Below are 27,215 nucleotides of genomic sequence, written 5' to 3' on the forward strand. Positions count from 1 at the left end.
GACGGTTAGCGTATGATGGACACCAAAATCCCCGACAGACCATTCTTCGACCTTCACCCGACGTCGAAACGTCCGCATGCTGTGTTCGGGGTGAACTCCACCGTCACGGCGCAGGCGTCGGACGACAAGGTGCACTACCTACAGCGTCTGCTTCTGGTGAGTGTCATCCGTGCGATTACGATGTGTGCAAGTATCGCGCTACGTTCCCTCCTCAGGTTGTCCTCGAGGGGTGTCCGCGGCGTGCCCCATGGCTATTCGATAGGTCCGAACAATTATGATCGACTGCGTCTCGCGATGCAGGTAGTCTCGATCGCCCACCCTCTCGCGCGACGTCATTTCCCTCATCTCTTCCATGTTAACTCGAGCTTCTCTTCATCGCGTCTCCTCCAAGGTGGAAAGCGATGGCGAGAGCGAGTTAAAAGAGGAGATTCAATTTATTGACATTGTCCGGCAATTCGGTCGCGGTCTTCCTTTTATTCGCGAGTTCACCTTTGGCGCAAGCTCATGCAAGTCACGTGGTTTCATGCGCGAGATGATCGAGCTCGCATTCGTATTATCGACGTTCTGTCGACCGAGCTAAGATTAATTCTGTCGTAATCGCGCGCTTATTTGACCAAAGTAGCGAAACATATATCTTTATATTAAACTTATTACGCATTCCTTCTGGAAATATTTTTACACATCTATCATTTGTGATATAATCTAATGGAATCAACAATATATCAAGCTATAATATAGACAATATTGACATGAAATTTTTAAGTAAAATTTGTTTGTTCTTTTAGTAAGGCAACCGCTACTATATAGCTTCATTTTTGTTGAAATTATTTAATCATTAATAAATAAATAACTTATATAATTAATATAATATAATTAATAAATTTTAATTAAATAATTTATATAATTAATAAATTTTAATCACAATTGAAATATCAAGGGAATTTAATATGATTTGATCTTGTTGCAGCACACCTGCAGGGAATTATGGACAATTCCGGAAGGTGCGATAGCGACGACCGCAAACTACTTCTCCCATGACAGATCAAAATACATTTCGTTTGGCGTAGTAGCTCAGGTAAATCTAACTGTAATATGTAATATTATAATTAATATTATCGGCCTCTCGATTTTAAAAATAAAATTAACGCTTTAAGAAAAACGCGCTCGAATATAAAAAATAATTTTCTTAGAATGAAATATCGTCCTCCAATTTTTCCCTTTTTTGGTTCTCTAAACTATATATTATTTCATCCCTATTGAAGAAAGAATTTTTTTTAATTTGTAATTTTAATTTAAATCGATACAAAAACATTCAAGAAAGTTTGGGTTAAATATTTTATCACTTCATATTTCAAAAAAATTTTAAAGATAAAATAATTGATTAAGAAATCATCTACGTCTCTTTTTCGCGAAATTGCAAAATAAATCCACGAATTCCAGTTATATAAATATTCCGACATTATTACGCGTCTACTTTCGAGGAATACTTTCTCTCTTATTTTTTTTTTACTATCTAATCTTACGCAATAATTCACGATACCTTACACTGGCCGTTGCTGGCTAATATTGGAAATATTGATAACAATACGATCCTCTCTCGTTCAATCAACACTCGCGATGTGGTGCCACCTATGTGGGCCACATTGTCAGTCATGAGTCTGGCTCTCGTGTTTTCGTGTGTGTTTTTCGCTAAATATCGCATGTTTACATGTTCACTTCGACAAATATCGCTCATTCATCGCGATCCTATCGTGTTAATCTATCATGATTTGGCGTACGATAGAACATCTGTTGAGGGAAGGCATTTCGTGGATAACTAAGAAATGCATTTGGAACCAGGTACGCCGGATATTTTTATAATTAATATAAAACGTTATTCAGTCTAGTAACATGCATTGTTTCTTCAACCCTATTATTGTTTGTAGAAATTATTCCATGCGAGAATCTCAATTATTCGCACAAATTAAATTAAATGAATCGAACGTGTGTGTGTATAGGCTCTTATAAAAATTCGTATCTGTAAAATATTCTTTAAACTTTCGAATATTTTTTTGCCTCCTGATCACGCGCCGCGTGTCACATTTTATCGTTGTAACTCGTTATCTGGTAGACAACATACAACTATATTATATAATTATAAAGGCTTAAGCCTTTGAATTAAATAAAATGGCTTATCGTTTGTTTCATGGATGTCTGAATTTTTCTCACAATTGCTAAAAAAAGTTTAAAGTACGACTTGTATCTCTATAGATATAGATAAAAATAGCACGAAAAGTCGTATTTATTAATCATTAACGATATCTCATGAAACAATTCGCAGGAATGTATCAAGAGATTAGTGTGATACTGGTACCGGGTAATGTGTATCATATCAATCAAAATAATCTATTATATTAATAAAATATTTAATATATAGGTGGAGTTACATACATATGTGATATCTGTTTCATATCAGTCGAAATTTCCCTAGTATTTGGAAGTATCAAATCGAGTTCGTACGCAATCGCCTTGCTTCGTGTACTATCGCCCATTCCCAGGAGCGGCTCATGATTTAATGACGTATTAAATACACAGAGACCTATTAATAAAAATGGATTATACTCGTATATTTATTTTGTATTTTTTTGTATTTATTTTTGCCTATATTAATTTAGAATTTAAATTATAATCAATTATATCTATATTTCTAACTAAATTTCACACAAATATATTTAATTTAAAAACCAAAAAATATTTATATTTACTTGAAGTATTTCTAGTACATATTTTTGGAGATACGTACGCTTGATTTTACTAACATATTTCGTGCTGTTCCTCAAGAAATTTTTTTCAAAAATTGTATACATCTGAATTTCGTTATAAATAATTGATCTCGCGTCACGCGTGGAATTTATCGAATCGCGTTGCGATTAGCGAGCGATTGACATTTAGCCGAGTCGAATCGATATGCGCAATAGTGAGCGGAAGCGCCAGTAGAGGGCCACGCGTAGGCGCGTCCCTGGCGTCGCCGACGTTCGGCGACGTTTGCCGAGGCAGAGCCGAAGGGGGCCTCGAGCCAATCGCATCGATCCAAAGTCCCACGTCGGTTGCCGCAAGTCGCAACACTGTTGTACGTCGCGCACAGTCGTGCTCCCGAGCATTTTAGTGGGTTGAATTTTGGGACCAAGCGAGCCTATTCTGCCTCTACGACGTAAGTCCGCAAACTCCACACTGTTAACCCGCATCACTTCGCTACATAACGTGGATAACAGATCCATCCGTCCATGTGATATCCGGGGCTGGGATCCATGCGTGGTTGCTGTGCATTCGTTTCCTCTTTGCTGCACCTCTGTCATTCCAAGATGGCCGCCAAATGGATGCTCCGAAAGGCCCCTTATGGTGCATCATTATGGTTCATCCTCCGCGTCCTCGCCCTCGCAATCCCTCGCACGCTTCCCTCCCGAGCTTGCTCGATCCCGTCCAGGAGGAGGCCGTCTTCGGCGACCCTCTCGACGGCCCTCTCGACGGCCGTGTTCCTCGTGGAACACGTCGACGTCGACGCGCCGTCATCGATCCCGAAGTCGAGGCCGCGCCACGGCCGAAGCGCTAACCCATTTCCACGGCCACGCTGCCGATCACGCATCCCGAGCATCGTGTCATCGTGTCATCACGCGCGCGTCGTCTCGTCTCTCTCCGCTCGCGACAGCTTCCGACCGCGTCCGTTTTGGCGGGACCGTCCGAGTGTCGCGATTAACGCGTCTCGGGCAACGTGACACGCGGTGACGTATCCAAAGTCTTCGAGAGAAACCGCCATCGACCTCTTCTCGCGTTTTTTTAAGAAGAAGATAGAATCTCGCTTCGACGTTTTCGTTATCTCTCTTCCTCTTTCTTTCTCTCTCTCTCTCTTTCTCTTTCCCCCCCTCTCCTCCCCCCTCTCCCACCCCTCGCGCGCGCGAAGAGTGGGCTGTAAATTGTCCGGTGGTGTCCATGACGCTTTCACGAATGCGACTGCCCACGTTTTGCAGAGTTTTATGAGCCGATGTCCACGTCGTTGTCGAAAAACAGTGTCGTACCGCAAGCATCATCCTCACGCTCCTGGATATCGTCCGTCTTCGATTTCATTTGGGATCAAGTGAGCCTGTTTCGCCTTCCTAACGTAAGTACACGCTCGGCTATGCGGGCTCCGTTAAAAGAAAATTCCGGTTCTCGTTCCGGGGGGTGGGAGAACGGAGGAAGCGGGGGAGGGAGGGGGGGTCCTCCTAATGCCGCACACCCCTGGTGTGCGTGTCCGTCTCGATGTTACGTTGCTGTTTCCGATTCCGAACGAAAATTCGCGGACTCGTCTGTCGGCTTTATCGAGTAACCTTCATTGCACACCTCATGCTCATAAACTGCAATCGCATGCATGTTATATACTTATTGTTAGACTCGATTACACATCGACAGTGTGGTAATTAATTAATTCTCTTTACTCTCTTCTAGATTTTAATGATAATATAGTGTAATTTAGGAGCGTATACGATAGTAAATGTTCCCTTTGTTATGTCAATGTCTATTAATCCTTCAACTGTGGAAAATGTAACAGTGCTTGAAAAAAAAGAGATTATCTCATTAATTTTATGTTTTTTATTTTATTTATGCATTTTTTTCTCTACGCTTTTGTAAATGTCTCTTTTATTGTCTCTTTATTTCCAGTAAAAAAATAATCGCTGATTGATAAAAAATTGACGCATTATATTATACGATAATATAATAACAGTGACATTGACGAAGAACAAAAAGTCTGAATCAATCATGATTAATATGCTGCTGCGAATATTGAATACAATCTCTATCAATTGAGTTGCACTGTACGCCTGGGTTAATTAATTTAAATATTCTCGTTCTATCTAAATTTATTCTTTCTATTTTTGCAACATGCGTAGGTAGAGAATGTCAATTTAGTAAACTGATATTGAATTAATGATAATTGATATTGAATTGGTACAAATATTTTCTCGGGCGCACAATGAAAGGACTATCGATTCTTTCGCTTTCGTGGATTTTTTCGCGTCGCTTTTTTATATTTCCTGTACTTGAAATGAAACAAATGTAGAGAAAGCTTCAAGAAGATTAAGTGCTGTAACTGCAAAGTACTATAAAAGCGATACGAAATAAACTTTACAACAAGCGATAGCATTAAAATCTTATGCTAGATATTCTTTTTATCCTTGTCTAGCTTGTACGCATTGATTTCTCTCTTCATCTCGATTCTCCTCATCGAGGGATCTCGATGTACAGTAGGTAGAAAAAATCTTGTCGACGTTTAAATTATCCGTCTACTCAACTCTGTAAAATAACGTCGTTCAATACTGGTCTGCTGCAAGATTCCATATAAAGGATAATGACCAGGATACGTCTATTCATGTACAGGATTAATATTTTTACACGATTGAAACTTTTTCGCATAAAACCGATTAAATGTACGCATTATTAGAGAATTAAAAATCTTAATGTAAAGACAAAATCAAAGCTAATTATCAAAATGTCAAATGTGTAATTGAAACATTTTACAGTAAAATGGATGCCATGTATTTATACAAGTTGCACATAAAAATATCTTGTTTGTTACAGATGCCGCGAAGCAGGAGGCGTCATCGCTCTCGTAGCCACTCGAGAACACGTTCACATTCTGTGGGTTCCCCGCAGTACGAGCATAAACGCAGACGTATCGATTATGAGAGTCCACAGAGCAAAGGAACCTATAGGTAAGTCGTATACGTTGACCTTCAGGTCGAGCGTATTCCCCTTTCGACAATGTACGTATATATATGATGCATATACTTTTTTTCCAATGATCAGAAAGAGAGAGGTGACGCAAAAAAAGTTTCAAAATCTCATCTCCAAAGTAATTATTAAATTCGCTCTCTATCACTGGGAGGCTATGAAAGAAGTATTTATCACAAAATACACAATTTGTGATAAAAATAAAATAGCTTCAGCAAAATAAAAATTAACACAGCCGTAAAGAATCTTCAAAATTCATTTTAAAAAAAATTCAATAATATTCAAGTAATTTTTCTTCATAATGATTTTTTCCTGAGAATATATTTTTATAATTTATGCGTATACCCCTCTCTTGCTGTCCATCGCTTATTGTCAAAGAAAGAAAGTTGCAAGAAAAAGGGGGAGAACGCGCGAGAGAGGGAACCAGTAACTGCAGCCAGGCCAGAGTAGCGCAAACGATCTCTCCCTCTCCCGTTCCCACGTTGTTCTAACCGGCAAATAGAGCTTCTCCATGAGATCTTGATGGCTATCAGTCGTGGTCGTACGTTCGAGCTTCAACCAGTCCGCTTGACAGACCGGTCCTCGTTATTTAGAACAGTTCGTGAAGATATAGTGAGTGCCGAGGAGTCGGCATATTGTGGCGATATCGTGTTTGCTGGAAAATCAATTCGTTATTTATATATTGGGAGATAAAAGAGATCCTCTGCATCTCAGAGTATAAAAATTTCTAATAGAAATTATATAACTAATAAAAGTTATGTAACTAATAAATTAATATAATATTAATAATATATAATATATAATATTAAATAAATTATTATATAACTAATAAAAATTTCTAATAGAAATTATATATAAATTATATAAGTATATAAAATTTCGTTGTTGGAAGATAACGCTAATAGTTTTTTTTTTTTGCGGACTCGCAAACATTGAATCGATATTTGCAACCTTTCCAAATGGACGTTCTTCTCGTTCTCCTTTTTGTAAAAGATTTAAATTTTCTGCTTGATGCAAGGAAAAATTTCGTCGAAAATATCGCAGACTTCTATTTCCATTACGCAAAGTTATTCCGCGATGAATCACTCTACGAAACATATTTATAGGTCATAATCTGTTGCGCTGCGTTTTGTTTGAGCGAATTTTATTATTGCGAATAACAAATCTATGAATCATGCGGAAAAGAATGCAAAAAAGATTTCAAATAACAATATATAAAATTGGTGTGTTTTAAATAATATATTTTCACAATTCAAATTTTCCATGCGTTACAAAAAAAGTTCAAGTATGCACAACGATGACATCATGAACGTTAAACGTAACGATGCTGCAGTCATGTATATTGTATAGATAAGATAACAGCTTTACATGTGTTTTTTAAAATAATATTTTCGTCTATCTTCTCATCTTTTTGTCAAGCAACTCGGTCGTGAAAATTGACATTAATTAGACTCTCTGGGACACGTATATTCGCATCGTGCTTCATTAAATATGTATCTCGAGTATGCGATATGCGGGTACTAATTAAAAAGTGTACGATTAATTAAAATGCTCTTTAGACTTCTCTCGTTTAGAACCGCTGTAAAGCTTAATGAATGAGTAGCAATAACAATTTCTTCCCGCATTACTTCCTGATCTTCTAGGTCAGTGACTACCGTATCGAAACCAAATCTTTACGCGCCGTGATATATAATAGCAATTCACTGTCCACGCGAGTTGGCTTCCTGTTGAAAAAAGCGCCGTCAATCATACGAAATCGAGATTAGTGACGCAAGATCGACTGTCAGCTCAATGTTAAGCGCAATATTTTGCGAGCGCGCTGTCAGACGTCTTCGGTTAGACGATGTAACGAATCTTTTATTTTGTGTAGCTGACTTGCAGACAGTTTTAAAATTAGATGGTAGACACAATTGCGTCACGATGATATGTAGTAATACGACGTGATCGTGATTGTATTTGTCGCGAGAATAGCTCAGATTGAAGGCAACATAAAAGATGATTCGTTTCAAACCAATTTTTCTTCCAAGCATACATTGAAAGATAAAGACCGGTATAATTTTATTGAATGAGATGTATAAAGGGAAGAGATCTCGTGTCAATTGGCGAGTTTCGTTTATTCGCGAATAAATTATAGGAATTATAATTGTGTGCTTGTCCTAGATTCAAATCTAAACTCTCGGCGAAATTGTTCGGTCTCTTCGATTTTTTCGATTTGCCTCGAGATCCCTCTTTCAAGAAAATGTTTCTGATTGAAGCTTTTTTATGCTAATTTCACCAATTAATGAACGTAAATTAAATGCTGATGCATCTGTTTGTGCAACGGTAAACCGTAATTGATGAAGATTTCTTCATGCTCGGTAAACTGCTCGAAGAAAGTCCATTATGACGAAGCCTTGCACGCGATTTTCCCATCGATGAAAATCGTGGTTAGAGAATTGAGAGATAGCCTTCAGGCTAACAAGTAATCGAAATACTCGCATTTGCTTTATAGAAGAAATTGCGTACCTTTTCTGTGAAATAGAGATTGTAAAAATCATGAAACCGTTATTTTAGAATCAAGTTAAGCGCGGTTGATGGACAGAGACTTGCATTAGAAGAATTTAGAATTGCTTGTATTATTATATAATGTCTGATAAAAAAAACAATTTCGATCTCTCTCCGATGGACGGCAATCTTGCGACTCGTTTTCCGTTTGCAAAATTTTTTGGAGAGAATCTAATTGCTTTTAAATTAGCTAATATTCAGGTTTTGTGAGATCAATCGTTCTCTATTTAATACAATCGCTTTTTGTAGCGAGTAATCATTTCATAATCCCGTCTTCTTCACTTCTCGCTAAGATGCATTATCGCAAGTGTATAAACGAGCTATTCATCAGCTACGATTTCTTCCATTGAGATCGCGTCCGTCTTGAGGTCACGCAAGCTTCGACGAAGTCAAGGTTGAGTCTCGAGCAGAGTTTAGATATATCAATTAAAATCGTCATCGCATGCAAGCGAAGGAAAGAAGGAAGAAGGCAGAATTACGAGTCGACCTTGGTGTGAATCCTACCCCTCGACGAATTTTGTTCTTTTCTCTACAATCGGCTGATGAAGCTTCTCTCTAGAAAATGATCGGTTTCCTTCGATTAGATTAATTTGTTGCACTTTGCATAGTGAAAGTATTTTTTGCAACAGCCAGGTCTTCCGATATTGAAGAAACGCGCTTGAAAGAGATAATTGCACTACTGTTGTGCGTAAATTGCTAACAATGTATTCGCATAGAAGATTTCCATTGCAATTAGTATAATTATGCCTTTAACTTTCTAATCGCATTACCGCAAAGCAAAGCATATTATAGATTCTGTAAGGAAAATCAATATATAAATAGTTGTTATATACAAAGAGATACATAATATAAAGCATAAGGTAAATGGCTATAATTTCGTCAGGCCTTCTTAAAATTAAATAAATTAAGCAATTTCGCGTATATCGACTATATTTCCCGATTTGAAAACGATTTGAACATCGTTTCAAATCGGGAAATATAGTCGATATACGCGAGATTGCTTAATTTATTTAATTTTAAGAAGACCTGACGAAGTTATAGCCATTTATTTTAAATATAAATTTGTTTCTATGGGCAAAATATAAATTAGGCAACTTATCGAACTTGAACAAAAAAGACACATTGTACATGGGTATAAAATATTTATGCAAATATTTTTAGATGATCTATGATATCAATAAAAATACTTTTTTTTATTTTAAACAAGAATTTATATATTAAATAAAAAATATTAAATAAGATATATTATTATTTCTATGAACAAAGTATTTACTTTAGACTATGTTCGTTATTCTTAATTACTAGTACTTAAATTACTAATACTCTAACGTATTTAACAAAATGTTCAGCTGATATCGCTGATGCTATTTAAACAAGCAAAGCGTCTTTGTTGATAGTGTCATTATCTAAATGGAAAGATTAAAATGTTGATATATACGTGAATATAATTAACTTCGCTATTCATTAGAGATATCCGTTTAACAAATCGACAATTTTCCTATTACATTTTAAAAATTAAAGTCGCGCAAGAGTTGTCACAATTATTTCCATAAAACTGAGTCGAGCATTACGAGTCTCCTTAATTGCAATCTAGGTCGCGAGACGGATATAAATTAAAAGATGCCGATCCTGTACGCCGCCTTCGTTTCCTGGATTCCAAGGTATAGTATACTAAATTGCTATTTGCTTTCAAGAGGTGAAATAATTTCATCCTTGTAAAGAATTAATTATCTTAAATATAAGAAAATATCTCTTTTATAATTTATTTTATACAGTTTTTTATAGGATGAAATATTCTTGGAATTAATTTAGAAACTAAAAGAAGTGACGAACAGTGTCTGGAACATGTGAGCAATCCATCATTTTTAATCACGTTTCTCCGGACGATATAATTTTATCTAGCTGTCTTACAATATGCTTTCTGCATCGCGACACGATGCATTGTTGTAGCGATTTATTTAGAGATAAAAAGATCATTTCCTCATGAATTTACTGACCTGCATCCGTAGTAAATATGTGAAAAATGTACAATTGTTTTCGTTTGGAAAGTGTTTTTGTTCTTTTTAACGCGCAAGTCACACGTTGGCGATATTTGCCAAGTGTCGTAGATAGTAACGTTAACATGATGACAGACTGTTCCATTTCTTCGTGTCCTATTTAGTTATTCCATATCTTTGGCTTGCAGATTTTTGGCTTGGATAAACTCCAAGAAAGACGAACCGAGTGGATTCTTTGACGTGACGCGGTTTTCGCTGCTCTTTATTCCCATGAAACTTTCTTCGTCGATCTCTATCAATTGAAAAAATGCCGAGGCGAGAGATAAAGTAGTCATTGTTAAGGAGTGACATCTCTGATTGCAAAATTTATGTTTGCCGACCGTCTCGCTAAAAATTAACATTCAGTAGCGTTCGTTGAAAATTCGCATGAGCGTGAATCTCGAGACAAGTTCAATGGCTGAGATTCGACTTCGTTGGTTGACCGTGAACCCTATTGTACGGTTGATGCACTGCGTAGAAAAAAAAAAGTGAGAAACACAATGATCGTCTGACGTGTCACTCGAGACAAATCCTCGGATCCTTTTGTGTACTTCGGCGAACTGATAATCTCAGCTGATACATATTTAGATTGAAACAATAGTTTCTTCTTCATGTACACACATACTTGCTCGATGGATTAAGCGAATTGATCTCTCCTTGATATAAGATTTCAAATCGGTCGATATACGATTGGCATTCAACGTCATCGAAGTCTGTCTAATTAGAGTTCTCGATGGTCTCTGTTTCGTTTGTGAATCATCACGAACGAATTTTTGTGCTTTCTAATGGCACTTTAATTAATTGATATTCTGTATATTTATACAAAATTTCGAAAGTGCTAGTAAATATAATATTTATAATTGAAGCGATTATTCTTTCACTTCAATAATAAATTACATTAATAATTGATTTGTTGATTGATGAGATAAAACTCTGCGTTGCACGATAATATTAAAAAAAATATATGCAATTTATTTTATTCAACTAGAATATCTATATTTTATATTTTAATATTTTCTTTAAACAAAGATTATCTAACGTTTAAAATTATCAAAAATAAGGGCTACCTCTCTTTTCTACTATATTAAGCGAACTAGTCTATTTGAGGAAAGCAACTGAATTAGGTCATATTGTACGGTTATATACTTGGATAGAAACATGTTATACGTGACACTAAACAACCTTGATTCCCGCTTAGTTTCGCTCCAGATCGTGTCAAACGTTCAACTTCTACGCTACACTTTAACACACACATTCACATTTTTAAATTAGCTTCGATTAAATATTACACTGTTCATTTTAATCTTAAAGAATCTGAGTTATAGACGATCGGATATACTCGACTTTGCCCCTTATATCGTATTAATACTGTATTTTTAGCAATATCGTAATATCTGTTTACTTTTTATATATTATAACTTCGTTTGTTCTTGTATTTTATATATTAATTTCATTTATTACATTTCAGCGGAGAACGAGTGTTGAGATCTCGTCAGCACGAGCGTGGCACCAGCCAGGAACGTCGGTACAAGCGCAGCCATCGCCGATCACCCAGCAGCGGTAGACAACACGGTCATCGCGATCGTGATCGAGATCGTCCTCATCTGGCGCATCCCACATCATCTCGACGTACGCGCGTTCATCGTCATCATGGCTCGTCATCGGTCAGCCCGGAGCGTCATCGTCATCGATCCCCGTCCACCAGGAGTCAGGTGAGTCCGAGGGACAATATGACATACGTAATGGCATCAATATTACGCGTTCCTGCCCGTCACCATATAATGTACTGCGCGCCGCGTGATACAACGATCTACGAACAGTTTGAGATTTAATCATACCCCTAACCCTACGAAAACATACACAATAGCAGAAGACGCTTTTGTACTCTGTCGTACTCGTACCGACGATTCCTTATCGGGAAAAGTTTCATTGAATAGATATTATCCATTATGCACCAAGAACTTATGTCTCGAGTTTAGATCTAAAAAATGGAAATGGAATGCGATATAATATACTCTTTCCATAATTATGTAGAATATCTTTCTTTTAAATATGTATATAAAGTGATTTTGAAAATCATATTTCTTTATATGCACATATTTTTTTGAATGATTTGAAAACTCTCACGGCAAACCGAGTAGCGATTGGACAGATAAATTTTTTTAATTGATGTAAGCATTACTCTGTATATGTTTCGATCAAACTTCCGTTGTGTAAAATTTTTATATCGTTTGTTGAATAATGTAGGCTCTTTATGAAGCGATAAAGTGATTTTATTACTGTGAACGTGTCGTAAAATTTCACAGTATAAACTAATTCTCTAATGCATGTGCGGATATGATGACGATTAAGCTGGGGGTAGCAATAATAATCCATGTATGAAAGCATGAATGTTTGAGAATGAATCGAAATCATCGAACAAGAATAGACTGCAAAGAATTGAATCGATTTTTAAGCTGCCTTTTAAAGGAAAGTTTAATTTCTGAATGATTAAATGTTTGAAGCAATTTTTGATCTGTTATCTTATCGAACTTCGAGGCGGAGATCTTCCGATGAGATCGATTTGGAAGCTTAAAGACACGCAGAAGTGGAGTAGTTTGGCAGTATCGAGTTAGCTCTCCACCAAGTGAGAACAGTCCTGGAAATTGTGGCGGACACGCTGTGTATATCCAAAGCGAATACCGATGATTCTTCTTTCTTACTTGACGCCGGCTATTTTCGACCGGCGACTATTTTCGAGGCGGACTCGTCACGCGGTTTCGCCGCGGTTTTAGTGCGAGTTTGCGCCAGATGGCCAACGCAACATCGTCGCCACCGCCGCCGTCGTCGTCGGGAAACATTGTACCGGCAGATAAGCCGGTTCAAAGCGACCGCGAGGACGACGATTCGCCAGGAAGCTTGACGACGAAGGCGAGTATATTTCGCCTTCGAATTTCGATCTGAACGCAACGTCTCGATGGGGAGTCATCTTATCGTCGACATCGAAGGCATCTTTGTATCTAAATCAGAGAAAGTTCCAATATCTGTTCCTTCGGATCTAAAAAGTGCTTCAAGAGTAACAAACTACGGACGATCGATTTTTCAAATACGAGATTACATTGTGTCAATTCCGCATCATTGCTGTGGTTGAAAAAGCCTATCCGGCGACCCAGAATTGTTCAACCTGAATTTAGAAATACACGCGTTGCAATTGGCACAAGATGTGCTTGTGAAACGCGACGCGAGGTGCCCGGGTGAACCACATCTCTCTTTCTCTCTCTCTCTCTCTCTTTTCGCGCATATCGTCAACCTGGATTCTGGAAGTTGGATCGCGCTCGATGGCGACGGCGGCGGCCTGGCCGACCATGGTAGTCTATCATCGGCCGCGTCATCGTCGTCATCGTCCTTTCAGACAACGACGAATCAGGAACTAAGTCTGCTGATGCCTTGCGGAAGCGTATCCTGGTGGCCGCGTCACGATTGGGACGCGTGGTTGCAGCGCAATGTCATCGAGACTACGAGAGAGTTTGACGTGAAACTTGATGTCACGCCTGAAACTAACGACTCATCGGCTTCCGAGGTAGCACCAACATTAAAGACCTTCGTATGGTTCCACGATCTTCGATAATTAATTAATTGCTAGAGTGTGTGTGCGTATTGCCTATGCTCGGTGTCTTTATTATCGCTTCACCCTCTGTTCCAATTCTTTTCTCTGCACATTGAATCCAAACAATTTAACAGCACCTCCTTAGAAATCTATTATTTTTGTCGCTAAAGAAATAATTGGTTAAACATTAAGAAAAAGAAATTAACAGTGAATTCGCAAAAAGATGATTGAGGATAATATTGTTAACTATGAGGTATTAAAATTCTATTTTCATCAGTTTCAACATTAAGAATCATGGTTTAATTGAAATCTTTTTAGCTTCGTAAGTGAGGAATATTTCATGCATCAATAACTTGATGAATTACACCTGCTTCTTCTTCGGTGAAAGGGTTAAATGTACAGAACGTGCATTTCTGTTGGCCACTCGCCATGCAGGCAACAGCGGTGACACTGTGCGAACCTCGGGCTGATTAAGCGCAGCCAACCAGGACTTTAACATTTTAAACACGGCGCGTACTGACGGCAGGTTCTCATCTTCTCTGTGCGTGACGATCGTGGCGCACGCGTTTCGGACTGCCGATTTATATTTGGCACAGCCCGCTCTCGCGAGGACGACGACGACGACTTGGAGAACGAAGCGAATGCTCCAGAGTACGGCGCCTCTTTTCTTCTTCTCTCTCTCCGTTCGCTCCTCCCACCCCGTTTTTAACCTGATAGTGTGGTAACCTTGGTCAATATTTTCTTGAGGTAGGGAGCGGAAGAAACATACGCGTAACTTTCCGTTGCGACGTCGATTGCTTCCGTTATTGTAACGCGACCTAATGGAGGAAAACTTGTCACTATACAATATATGATTTATTAAGTACACATTATATAATTTATTAAGTAATATTATATAAGATCGCAATTAGTGCAAATTAAATTTGGTACAATACTAAATTTGGATTCATGCTCAGAATTATTTATTTACATGTAATATGTATATAATGTGGAACTTTAGCAGAAATTTAATACTTTATTTATTTTTTCGTTTTTATTCTTCTAGATAAAAAAAGTGCGTGTCTGTATTTTTAAATAGTCTGAACTCGAGCCAAATTAATCAGAGTCGTTTCGCTAGAAAATATTTTAGACATGATTTCTGAAACCGAAGTGGGCGAGAAGTTCGCGCGAATAAACTGCGTCGCTATTTTCTAAACTGCGTGTATTTATACCGATATTCTTAAAATCTATGTGTACACATGATAGTACGATATCTTCGACATCCTGACCTTGAAGACAAACCCAAGTTTTATTAATAGTATTACAGAATCTATCTGGCTATCCGTTGATCAAACCCTCTTAATTTTAGCCAGAAGCTTTAAAATCATAATATTTATCTCGATTTTTGTACTTTATTTATTTATCTTGAAATTAATATTTGAACTTTTTTTCAATCATGTTTATTTCATATAATCTTATCTTCATTTAATGATTTGGATAATTTTTGATGATAAATTAATACTTATTATATTAGTAGATGTTTATTTTTGTATCGTACATAACGTAGAATTTTAGTTGACAATAACAACAGAGATGATGTAATTTCTATGCAATAAGATTTCTATTTTATTAAAAAATCTAAGAATTTTTTTAATGTTTCAAATCTAATGAAAACACTAGTCGTGCGCAGAGTTTTTTTTAGATAATTTTTAAAAGTTCGATTTTATCTTTCGTTATTCACGATCGAGGCGAGTGAAAACATTTCGTGAAAAAGAAAACTTCAAAATTAAATGAATCTAAACAATCACTATAATTATATAGAGACTCTCTTTTTTATCTCCTATCTAAAGTACAAATTCTTTTTTCTCATCTCTTATCATTCTTCATAGAAGAGACTTTTGACTTCATGATGTGTTTAGTCGCATCTGGTTATCATCGTTTCAATATATATTAATATCTCTGTTTAGAAAAATGCCAACTATTGAGTGGTCAATATTAGACCGATATCTCGAGCAGACCTACATCGGGTTAGCGTCGCGGCGCGTTTCGCAATTTCGATGTGTGTCAAGGTACGAGAACAGGCGGCGCGGTTCATCGCGTAGAAAATACGATGCTCGCACTAGGTTCCCCATAAAAACATTTCTCGACGAACGGACAAATTCTCCCCTTCATTAAGAAAACAACGTCGAAGCTCGATTGGCGCATTCTGATCGAGTGCGAATTTACGTAATACCAGTGGTGACTCTCCTCTTCTTCTTCTTCCCACCTGTACATCTCGCTTCGTCTCTCTCTATTTCTATTTCGTTCACGATCGCGCGTGCGAGTTACGCTAATCGCGCCTCTCTTCGTCGCTCCGTTTTCTGATCGCTCTCGGAGAGTCGCCTTTCGAGAGAGGAGGATGAATCGTTCTCAGAGCGAGCTCACCATCGCTCCCTGATATTTTTAGTGCGACGAGAGAGTATTTGGCGGGGCGCAGCGAGGTTCGCCTCCTTCTCGTCGTCGTCGTCGTCATCGTCGTCTCCCTGACCGTTGTCGTGGTCGCAGTTTGGTCGCCTTCCTCGACGTATCGTTCTCTCGCGCGAGTCGGCGTATTCCCGCGCCCTTCCGTAGAGTGATGCACCTGTGTAGAGAATTGTTTCGTCAGCCTCGGTGGTGTCTTCGAGCGGCTGCGGCAGCCGCTCCTCTCATACGACTCAGCCAGCAAAGTTTGGGCTAAGCTGGCCTCCTGTTAGAGACAATCTTTCAAGTGTTCAATCTTCCGGCAAATCGATTCTACAAGATTCGCGACTCGGTCGCAACTTGAAGCTGTTATAAATGTTCATATTCGCACCGCGCGACATGTCGACCTCCCGGCAAGGCTCAACCTCGCGACGAAATCGCTACGGGCGCTCGTCCACCACGACGAGCGTCACGCAGCTGCTGAGTGATTCCTGCACGAGTCTCCTGCAGAAACTGACCACACGAGTGCGCGGAACGTCTGCGCTCAACGATAGATTGCCCAACCTCAGCCACAACATCAACCGATTCGGAAGCACGCGGAGCCGCTTGGAGGACAAGTATAATACGATTCTGGATAAGTATTCCAGTAAGAAACCTGCCGACGATTCGGAGCAGAATGTTCGCGGTTATTCGCGGAAGGAGCGCGATCACAGCTATTACCATCGAGAAGACAGTCCGTTCGTTCGCGATGACAAGACCCTGGAGCCCTCGGTGAGCCGCAGCGTCATCAAGAGTCCCACCAGCGTGCTTCTCAGCGAGAAGGCTTACCCTTACGTGAGCTCCGCGATCAGTAGAGAACCCAGACGAGAGAAAACACCTGCCTACGGCCGTATGAATCGTACGCAGATCCTGCTGAGCTCGGACGCTTATCGTCGCTACGGCAGACACAAGTCCGGACACGCGGAAACGCGCAGTCGGAAAGTTAGACCGCATCGAAACGGTAAGAGTGAGCAATTGGAAGCCCACTCGACGTCTCTAAGATTAACCCGACCTATCAAGATCGAACCTTTCGTGGACGGCGAGGAAGTTGCGATGGACCCGGACAAGACGCCAATCGCCAATACGGACAATGAGAACGTCGCCAAAAATATCGCATCGACGGAGGAGGATCCAGCGATCTCGGATAGGGCGGCCAAGCGGAAGGAGATTCAGAGCTTGATCCTGAAATATGCCGCCATGGAGGATACTTATAGCCAATTAGCGTCCGGAAAACAAGCGACGAATGCACGTCCCAGCACGACTGACCTCATCGCCCACAAGTACAGGAAGAGCAATCATTGTAACAATCAGAAGGACAACGCGCCCAAGAGCACGGTAGCCTCGAACACGATTAGCGAGATGGCCGCGATCTGCCGCGCGATCGTAAGTTGTCGAACCACGTGGCCCGGATTTCCGCAAAAGCGGCGTCTCGTTTTAAGCAAAGCGTGTCCGTTGCCGCTGTTGTCTTGCCTTTCTCGTTCACATGCGTGTGTATGCGTGTGTATATCTGTGTGTGTATGAGTATGCACAAGTGCAAACTTCTTTCCTCTCACTTGTCTGCGTTGAATAGTCTATTAACCGAGCAACCATGCCTCTTCGATAAGCTAAGAAATTGCACGAGCGCCAATGTTTGCCGTGAGAGTACTTTGAAATCTCTGGGATACTTCTTGCCCGATCCATCTTATCAACAATACGATATAATCGACTCTCTGTTATCGATTCGAAAATCACAAGTTTCATGAATAAGATACGCAATATTTAAGGATGTTTTGAATGTACAATTCCAGCAAAAAGTAGCTAAAATCAATATTGACGAATATATCCACTTTTGGTGTATTTTGAGTAAGAAATTGTGTGGAATATTTCAATTTGATCTCAGCTACAGTGCAGAGATGCATTTTTTAATATTTATTGCGTTTTTATTGAAATATTCCGAATTTTGTTAATCGAAATGATTAACTTTTGCCAGAGAATTTCGCCTTGTGACAGATACATGGCTAACTTCATTGAATTATATTTAATATCTTTTTAACCATTTAGTACTTGTATAATATTATTTGACCAAATATTTCCTCTGTATCTAAACTTTTGCAAATTTTAAACTAATTCTGAATATTATTTCCATATGTTTTTGTCACTTGAATCGACGTGGTTATACGTTTCCCATAAGAACACATGTTAATTCGGTGCAAATTAAAATCCTTCTAACTTGTGAATCGATTTAAAAATTGTACTGAAGATTCTAAACATATATAAGGACATTCCGTACAATTTTCATTAAATCCTCAATATTTTGAAAATAGGTACAAAACATCCTTAATTCACTTATCTGATGATTTAATGGATCGGACAACATTTCCTCAACATGTTAACTCGATATTCAAGACTGACGCTTTGTACCAATCGGAGATTAGATTTTAGTATGATTCTCGCATTAAAAGTATGACACGCGAATATATTTAAAAAAAATGATTCATTTCGATGATCTTTTATGACGCGTCCAAGATTACGAGAGAGTACACGCGGTTCTGCCTCTATTCTTCGGATACCTTTCGTTTTATTCTGTCGCACGTAGAAGTGACCAGCGAGTTCGGTTCGCGCGTGTTTGTGCTTTCGATAAGGTAGGGTCGAAACGCCGATCGCCAACAGTCCGTGGCAACGGTCGCGCCCCATGAGGATCGAGAATCTAAAGATAAATCTAATCGATCATCGTGGAGCAACCGTTCGCCGAACGAGCACGTAAGTACTTGATTGACGGAGTTTCTGTCTCTTTCTATCAAGCAATTAACAAATTTAATAAAGCTATATATACCATCTCCGAACGTGTTAGATGAAAGGTAACGTGTCACGAGCACTTCGAAGAAGCTGTCCAGTCTCGTTCGTGTAAATTTGTCTTTTTCCTTTTTTTTTTTATTTTTTTTTTTCATTTTTCTTTTTTGGCCACATTTATTTATCCTCCGTCGAGATTGGGTAAACGTGTGGATAACATTTCGTTCGCAGAATAATCGTCGATCAAACGCAGTAGAGATGTATTATGTAATATATATAATATATATGTAATGTCTCTCATTGAAGCCGACGTGTGTACCTTATCGCGAATTTTGTACATGTATATAACGCATATGATTCTCTCTCTGCTTTTCTCTATCTGTCTACATATATAATATCTATATACATTTAAGAATGTGTATTCGTGGTCGTACGAAGTGCTCTGACCTGTAGAGCGTGTGTTGAGACGGCTCCTTCAAAAGGCACGCTATACCAGGTCTAACACGAGTATAACGAGTATAGGCGAGCGAGATTAAAATAAAAAAAAATAAAAAAAAATGAAAAAGTAATTAAAATAGAAAAACCCGACTGCCCCGTAAAAAAACTAATGCAAAAAAAAAACGGACAAAATACTGAAAAACGTAAAGAATAACGAAAAAAAAAAAAAAAAAAAAAAAAAGAATACATAATTATATGCGCTTTGTGCCGATGGTAAATTCGTAACCGCAACTTTCTGACTTGGCAAACCATTTTGCCCTCTCCCCTTTCTCTCTGATTGTTGGGTTACCATCTCCGTTGTAATGGAATGGAATGGAACGCGGAATGGAAACACACACGACGGAATGGATATGGCACACACGACGGATGATCGGTCACGGTCTCGGACTCGGTTGGCGTCTCTCTGTCTTTCTCTCTCTCACAATGACGATGGGTGATGACGGCGCGAACGGTGTTATCCTACCCTCCTCTGCCCCCACCGACACACTCGTACGTTCGTCCCGTGCTTACACACGTGTTCTCTGCCGCGTGTTACACGGGTCTCGCCACCGGGATTCCGCGGTGGTGGGTGGTGGTGGCGGTGGATGACACATACGGCGGTGCGATCGGTTGACGACGTGGCTTGGATACATCTTCCTGGATACATCTTGCCCCCCTTGCCTCTGGACATGGACGGATGCGACCATCGGCGATCATCGGCGACCGCTCAACGCTCCGGATACGCTCCACTTCCGGCGCGACCACGTCTCACCACGTTACCGAATCGGGCCGACGCGAACACGGGGGTACCGAATTGGGTCCACTCACTTGGCACGCGCCGATACCGATACCGCCGGCCCGAATAGAGCCCACGACCGCCCTCCGTCGAGGACGACGAAGACGGCCACCTTGTATACCAATCCGGCGACATCCTGGCAAATAGATGTTCGTGATTATATAAATACACTCATTGTAGTAGATTTAAGCAAGTCTCAGGTCGATTATAATTGATCGATCGGTATCTACGGTATCTGCCCCTACTATCTCTCTCTTTCTCTGTCACTCTCTTTCTCTCTTTCTCTCTCTGTCTCTCTCTCTCTCTCTCTCGCTCTCGCTCTCTTTCTTTCTCTCTCTTTCACTTTTCTCCGCCTAATCTATAAAGGCATTATATATTATATGAAACAATATCAACACCACGACAAAAGTAACACAGTTTACGCGTTAATCACATTTTATCAGTGTTCTCGCTGTTCAACATACACGCGTACACGTGCATATGTAGATATATGCCACATATAGTGGAGAACATTCATTCGCGTATTAAGACATACATTTGTATAGACACGGTTAGCGCGATTTTTCTCTAACTAGATTCCGCTCCGTCGATTTTTCCGAGTCATTTTTCCGCCAATACGCGGGAATACGCGAAAAAATAATAGTCTCTCTTTTTGTCTGTCTGCTTACTTGTACGATTTATTTCAGAAAGATAATATAGTCGTCACGTCTCTAGCACGATAGGAAGCTCGTCAGCTCGATGATGATTATCGAGAAATAGCCGCAAAAGACTTTTTTTCCTTTCGCTGACGAATTGCATCATCTCGCGGTTCCCTCAAGCGCGAGGGAGACAGAGAGTCGGAGGAAGGGAGCAGAAATAATTTTGAAAAAAAAAAAAAAGAAAAGAAAAAGCAGATCGCTTGCGCTATCTCCTCGATACGTCTTCCTCGGGACGACGTGTTTCCCCTCTTACGATACTCGGACGTGCGCGCGAGGACATCCGGCATTCGCTTTCGCGCTTTGAAACGAGGTCTCGCTTTTCTCGCGCGAGACCATCTCTCTCATTAATTTAGTAAATGTCTGTAGACGCGTCGTAAACAATGAAAGAAGAGCGCAAGTTCTCTTTCGCCTCGGTCGACAGTGAATGTCATGTCCCACGCGTTCGTTGAAACTATCAGGTTGCTATCTACCCCCCCCTCGGTCACAGGGATCTTTTAGGCGAGCAGTATTCCGATCGATATTGTTTGAAACTCTACGATAACATTCTTCGTTTATTCATTATTCCGTTTATCATCGCCAATCGCGACATACACGATTAATAAATAATGCACCGATCGGCCGAGCGTCCGCGCGGAGGAGTCTCACTCGCGTTTCTTCTCTTTTTTTTTTCTCTTTTTTTTTTTTCTTTAAACGACGCCTTTCCCTGGAGCGGGGCGAATCTTGTCTCCCGTCTAAAGAACGACGGACGGTACCCTTTGCCTGTCCGGTCAACGTCGGACGAGGACTCTCCGCGACGGTCGCGAAGCCTGCATCCGCCGAGCATTTACCCTAGTTTTTGCATTGCAGATAAAGTACTGGCCACCCTAGGAGAGGGTACTTTTGGAAAAGTTGTCAAGGTTAAGGACTTGCAAATGTAAGTGCCAGCTCAGCTTAAGTACGTAAGATAAAGTCTATCTCGCGCGTGTTTTGTCAGCTTTTTCTATGTTTGATCTCCACGTCTATTTATTTCTATACGCTATTCGTCTCCGTTTCTCTTTCGCGATTACCATTCCGGATCTGTCTCTCTTCCCGCGCGTCATTTCACCGCTTTGCGTTGGGGAAAAGCCTCCAAATGCGCGTGTTGCGACGATTCGTCGCGAGTGTTGCTGGCGGCAAGAGCAGAAATAGCTATCCCGCACTGTCACACAAAATGACGCGCGAGTGGTCGCAATAATAGGATGGCCTTGCACTTTGTTTTACGGGCCGAGCATATTTCGCGACGGGACCGCGAATTATATCTCTTCTCTCTAGCAAAATATGTAAAATTATGGGCGAAACGCCTGGATTATTGCAAATATTTTATCCACCCGCTTTATTCTCATGGGATGCTGGATTTCAAGCGATGACGACACATGTACATTTAGATATCATTATCATTATGCAATAAATATTGTAGGGATCATGTGATGGCTCTAAAGATCATCAAGAACGTGGAAAAGTACAGAGAAGCGGCAAAATTGGAGATAAACGCTCTCGAGAAGATCGCCGGCAAGGATCCGGAAGGCCAACAGTTGGTATCCTTATCGTTTTACTCGTCTTTAAATAGTTTTGGCAAAAGGAAGTTACGCAGCTACTTTCTTTTTAACTTGTTTGTTCAAATCTATGCAAGCGAGAGGATATCTTTTTACAATTTAAATTATATAAATAAGATGATCATGTATAATTATTGGTGGATGACTAATTATTATCACTCATTTTAGCTTGTGCGTGAAAATGCTGGACTGGTTCAATTACCATGGGCATATGTGTATCGCGTTTGAGATGCTGGGTCTGAGTGTTTTTGATTTTTTGGTAAGTATCCAACTTTGAATATTGACATTGAAATTTTGCGGACGAATCTAAGAGTTTTGACAGAATGATATCCGTTGCAGAGGGACAACTGTTATCAGCCGTATCCATTGGAGCACGTCAGGCACATGGGCTATCAACTTTGTTACGCTGTCAAGTTTTTGCACGACAACAAACTCACGCATACGGACCTCAAGCCGGAGAACATTCTATTCGTCGATTCGGATTACGATAGTACATATAATAATAAAAAGGTGTGCTATTGTCAGTAATAGGGTATTGAGATTATTGTCGGTCGAATCTTAAAATTTAGTGTTTAGGGTAAATTTCTATTCTAAAGTGTGTCAAAAAAAGCTCTTTCTTTTCAAGCGGAGGGATATGAGACGTGTGAAACGAACTGACATCAGACTCATCGACTTTGGTAGCGCCACTTTCGATCACGAGCATCATAGTACGATCGTAAGCACGAGACATTATAGAGCACCCGAAGTAATTCTAGGTACCTCTCTTTTAAGATTCTTTTGATCTTAAATGTATATTATATATATTATTACGTACAAATTAATCTTTCTCTATTTTGCAGAATTGGGCTGGTCTCAACCATGCGACGTCTGGTCCATCGGTTGCATTTTGTTTGAGTTATACCTGGGCATCACGTTATTCCAGACACACGATAATCGCGAGCATCTGGCGATGATGGAGCGCATACTTGGCACGATACCGCATCGCATGGCCCGCAAAACTAAAACTAAGTACTTTTATCACGGCAAACTGGATTGGGACGACAAGAGTTCGGCCGGCAGATACGTCCGAGATAACTGCAAGCCATTGCACGTTAGTATTTTCATTCAACTTGAATTAGGCATTAAAATTGAATTTGCACATTGAAGATTAGAGTTTCATCAATGGGAATATAAAAAGATTAGGAGAATGTCGATTAAAATTTATCCAATTAGCGATCGAATAAATCTCCAGTCATTACGTGTTCATTCAGACACATTATATTAATGTGTAATTCAATATAGAATAATCTCAAAACAATATACAAAAATAACGTTTTTTTTGTTATAGCGTTATATGCTGTCCGATGACGAAGAACATCGTCAATTGTTCGATCTCATTCAAAGAATGCTCGAGTACGAACCCGCTCAACGCATCACTCTAAAGGATGCATTGACGCATCAGTTTTTCGACGCCCTGCCGGCGTCACAGAGATTGCCTGATCCACGAGCGGCTGGTGACTCCCAACAGTCCCACGAACGATCACACTCACTCTCTCGATGAAGCTAGGAAAGGGACCGACCTCCATGCTGGACAGACACTCCACTTTCAACGACACTACTGCCCTACATCTTTGTTCTGGTATCATTAGTTTTCATGAAAACATGTCTCTTTCGTAGCAACGAAGCCCGATGACGTGAAATGAGTTGTGAGCATTCAACCGCTAAAGGATAGCACTTATATATATATATATATAAGTATGTATGTGTATGTACGTATACGCGTGCGCACGCGTGTATAGATACCGATCATTGGGTTTTCTTACAATTTTCGATCCTTGCACTCGATATAAAACTTGGATCTTTAAGTAAAAAAGACAGTAGTGCACTGTTATGACGTGGAACTTGGACTTAATTCGAGTGCATTCAATGACGACTATTTCAGCGAAGATTACTTTTCATCGCTGATAATTACATCTGTTTGTTTTTATCGCGATTATCAAGCATCGAAATGGCGACAACACGTAGTCCCCGTTACTGGCGCGGATAGGCCAGTGTGTCTGCTCAGTGTAGCGTAACAGAGTCCCGCAATTTTTTAAATGCTCTTGTGTACATTTGTGTCTCTTAAATTTATTACCATGTTAATATGCGACAAAAATGTTTCGAGTAAAAAGATCACTTTTGGGTCCGCAGTTTATAATATACTATTTGTTATAAATTGACGACCACGGACGTGTTCTAGCCGTAAGTAAAACGGTATCCTATAGCGATATAGTTTTAAACAGTAAAATTGATTAGAATCGAACGAAAGCGAGCGAACGAAAGGACGAGAAAGAGAGTGTATGAGTAACAATCACCAATTTCATCGTTGTGAATTATATACATCTTAAAGCATAAGAATACATAATTATGTCTTAGAAAATGTTCTCTCAACGATTCTTTTTTTCTTTTTTTTTTTTTTTCGTATTCGCATATGAAGTCCACTTGAAGTTTCTGAGCGTCGTGGAAAATTTTTCTTTGTCACATATTTATATTGATTTATTTCATGCTACAGCGATCTTTAAGTTGTTGGCCTAATAAAACTAAATTTTATCGATATTTTATATTCTATATATATCATATATTTCACGAAGATTTAATTCAAATCGAAAAACATATTGTGAATATTACAGAAATATTGATGTGTATCGCACATGCGAAGACCATCCCGTCCCCACTTCTTTTCGTCATATTTCATTTGCACAACCTGTATAAGTTTTGTTTGATCTTAGTTATATAATATCTGCGAAATGAAGAATGTTATATACCTGCTGCTCGTGTTAAACGAGGTATATCTATACTTCTGCAAGAGAGATATTCCGAGTAGGCAATAAATACACTTCTTTCAAATCAGCGATGTTTATTTGTTCAACCAGAAAATCAATTCTTGTTACATTTATATCTTTAAATAATGCTACTTCTTTAAATCCGAGTTTATTGCCGTGACATTTTGCGTAATTTCTCTTCTTCCTTTTTTTTTATTATAAATTAACTACATATTCTACTTAATACGCGTTACTTGAAATAAGCCCGATCAACAGGCTTTGAGGAAACAAGCAAAATTTGTCTCCCATGAACGTTTCTATAGTCTTCTTTTGTGGACCCAAAGTAATTGTGTGCAAAAAAAATAAGTCTTAATCCAATTAAAGGGGATAATTACAGCTTAGGCCACGCGTAAATCGGTGGTATGGGCGATTTATAATTCGTGTCGTACAATTGCGCCTTGATGAAACTTTCGCAATCTTTAGGCTGCGGATGGACAGTCGCAAGGCCTAAAAAAAGAAGAAGCATTTTCGCATGAAACATATACACACGTGTTTGTACAACAATATTTTTACTCACAGTTCTCGTAGGCATATTTCATGAGCGCGCACGCTATATTCAACGAGCATTTCTGTATATCCTGCAACGGCGGATAAATATTTCCGCTATCCAAGTCTGTTTGCGTTACCATCTCGGCAAGAGTCGACGCGGCGATGAGGAAAGTCTCTTCAGGAATGATGCGCATACCGGCGCATATTACGGCTAACGCGATGCCAGGGAAGATGTAGCTATTGTTACCCTGACCAGGATAAAAGGTCTTACCGTTATACGTAATCGGCGGGAAAGGCGAACCACTCGCAAAAATGCATCTTCCCTATATAATTAAAACGATAATTGATTAAATATTCAGAAATATCTACTGAAAAATTACATATTTCTCAGATTTGCATATATATTTTAAGATCCTGTTTCTCTTTTACAATCATATCAATTATGATAAATTAATAAAAGCATGCTTATCTTTTTTCTTATAAAATAAGTTACTTTTTTCAAGTTTTTTTTGTTTCATAAAATTTACATTTGTATAATATAGATCGTAAATAGATAAAATATACTAATTCTAGTTTTTCTCTCTTGCATTGAACACGTACAATTCAATCTGCATGAATCTATTTCCGATAAAAATAGACTTTACGACATAATTAATATATTGATCCACGAAAAGTCTTCGATATATTTTACGATTCTATTAAATCAGAATGTCTTAAAAATTATAGAAAAGAATGTTCTAAGAACAATTTCATGGACGAGAATATATACGTAATCATTTTCTGACCTCCGTAGCAATGTACGCTTCTTCAGCTGTACATTCCGCCTTGCTCGTTGGATTACTCAGAGCGAAGATGACAGGGGTTCCGTTGTTTCGCGCCATCTCCTTCAATATTTCGGTTGTAAAGGCACCCCGGATAGCGGCCGCGCCGATGATGACTGACGGTTTAGCGGTCTTGACGACATCCAGTAAGGTGTCGATTGGTTCGTCATCACGAGCAAAGTGTAATTTATGCTCCGTCAGCCCACCCTTTGGACGATCCTTCACCAACAGCCCTTTCGAGTCCACCATCCAGATTTTACTTTTAGCTTCCTCCTCGGTCACTCCTTCCTTCTTCATCGCCATCACGCACAACGCTGCGATACCTAACGACGCCTGTAAACAATTTATGATTATAAATCATATTTCACTCCTTTGCTTCTTTTTAT

The 27,215-nt window shown here is 39.4% G+C and overlaps 2 protein-coding genes across 11 annotated transcripts in view; one reads left to right on the top strand and one right to left on the bottom strand.

Moving 5' to 3' along the window:
• On the top strand, window positions 1–25,547 carry LOC105254017 (serine/threonine-protein kinase Doa). 9 transcript variants are annotated; one of them, XM_011262450.2, is made up of 12 exons: window positions 1–300; window positions 968–1,075; window positions 5,593–5,726; window positions 11,794–12,037; window positions 20,481–20,559; window positions 21,955–22,021; window positions 22,544–22,657; window positions 22,848–22,938; window positions 23,019–23,189; window positions 23,305–23,434; window positions 23,519–23,769; window positions 24,007–24,219. In XM_011262450.2, the coding sequence occupies exons 1-12, from the start codon at window positions 13–15 to the stop codon at window positions 24,217–24,219; spliced, it is 1,890 nt and encodes a 629-aa protein (XP_011260752.1). In that variant the 5' UTR covers window positions 1–12. The 9 variants fall into 9 exon arrangements, with proteins under 9 accessions (XP_011260752.1, XP_011260753.1, XP_011260758.1 ...); XM_011262451.2 differs by having other exon boundaries at window positions 1–156; XM_011262453.2 differs by lacking the exons at window positions 1–300; window positions 968–1,075 and adding exons at window positions 1,803–1,839; window positions 4,005–4,135.
• LOC105254018 (NADP-dependent malic enzyme) overlaps window positions 25,538–27,215 on the bottom strand; it is a 12,814-nt gene continuing 11,136 nt past the window's right edge. For both annotated transcript variants that reach the window (XM_011262461.2, XM_011262460.2), the window contains exons 6-8: window positions 26,794–27,162; window positions 26,037–26,331; window positions 25,538–25,966 (exon numbers count right to left, since the gene is read on the bottom strand). In XM_011262461.2, the coding sequence (XP_011260763.1) occupies window positions 25,851–25,966; window positions 26,037–26,331; window positions 26,794–27,162 (780 nt within the window). In that variant the 3' untranslated portion in view covers window positions 25,538–25,850. The remainder of the gene's footprint in view (window positions 25,967–26,036; window positions 26,332–26,793; window positions 27,163–27,215) is intronic.

This window comes from Camponotus floridanus, unplaced genomic scaffold, assembly GCF_003227725.1.
Source record: "Camponotus floridanus strain SB8 unplaced genomic scaffold, Cflo_v7.5 scaffold5, whole genome shotgun sequence".
Taxonomy (NCBI): domain Eukaryota; kingdom Metazoa; phylum Arthropoda; class Insecta; order Hymenoptera; family Formicidae; genus Camponotus; species Camponotus floridanus.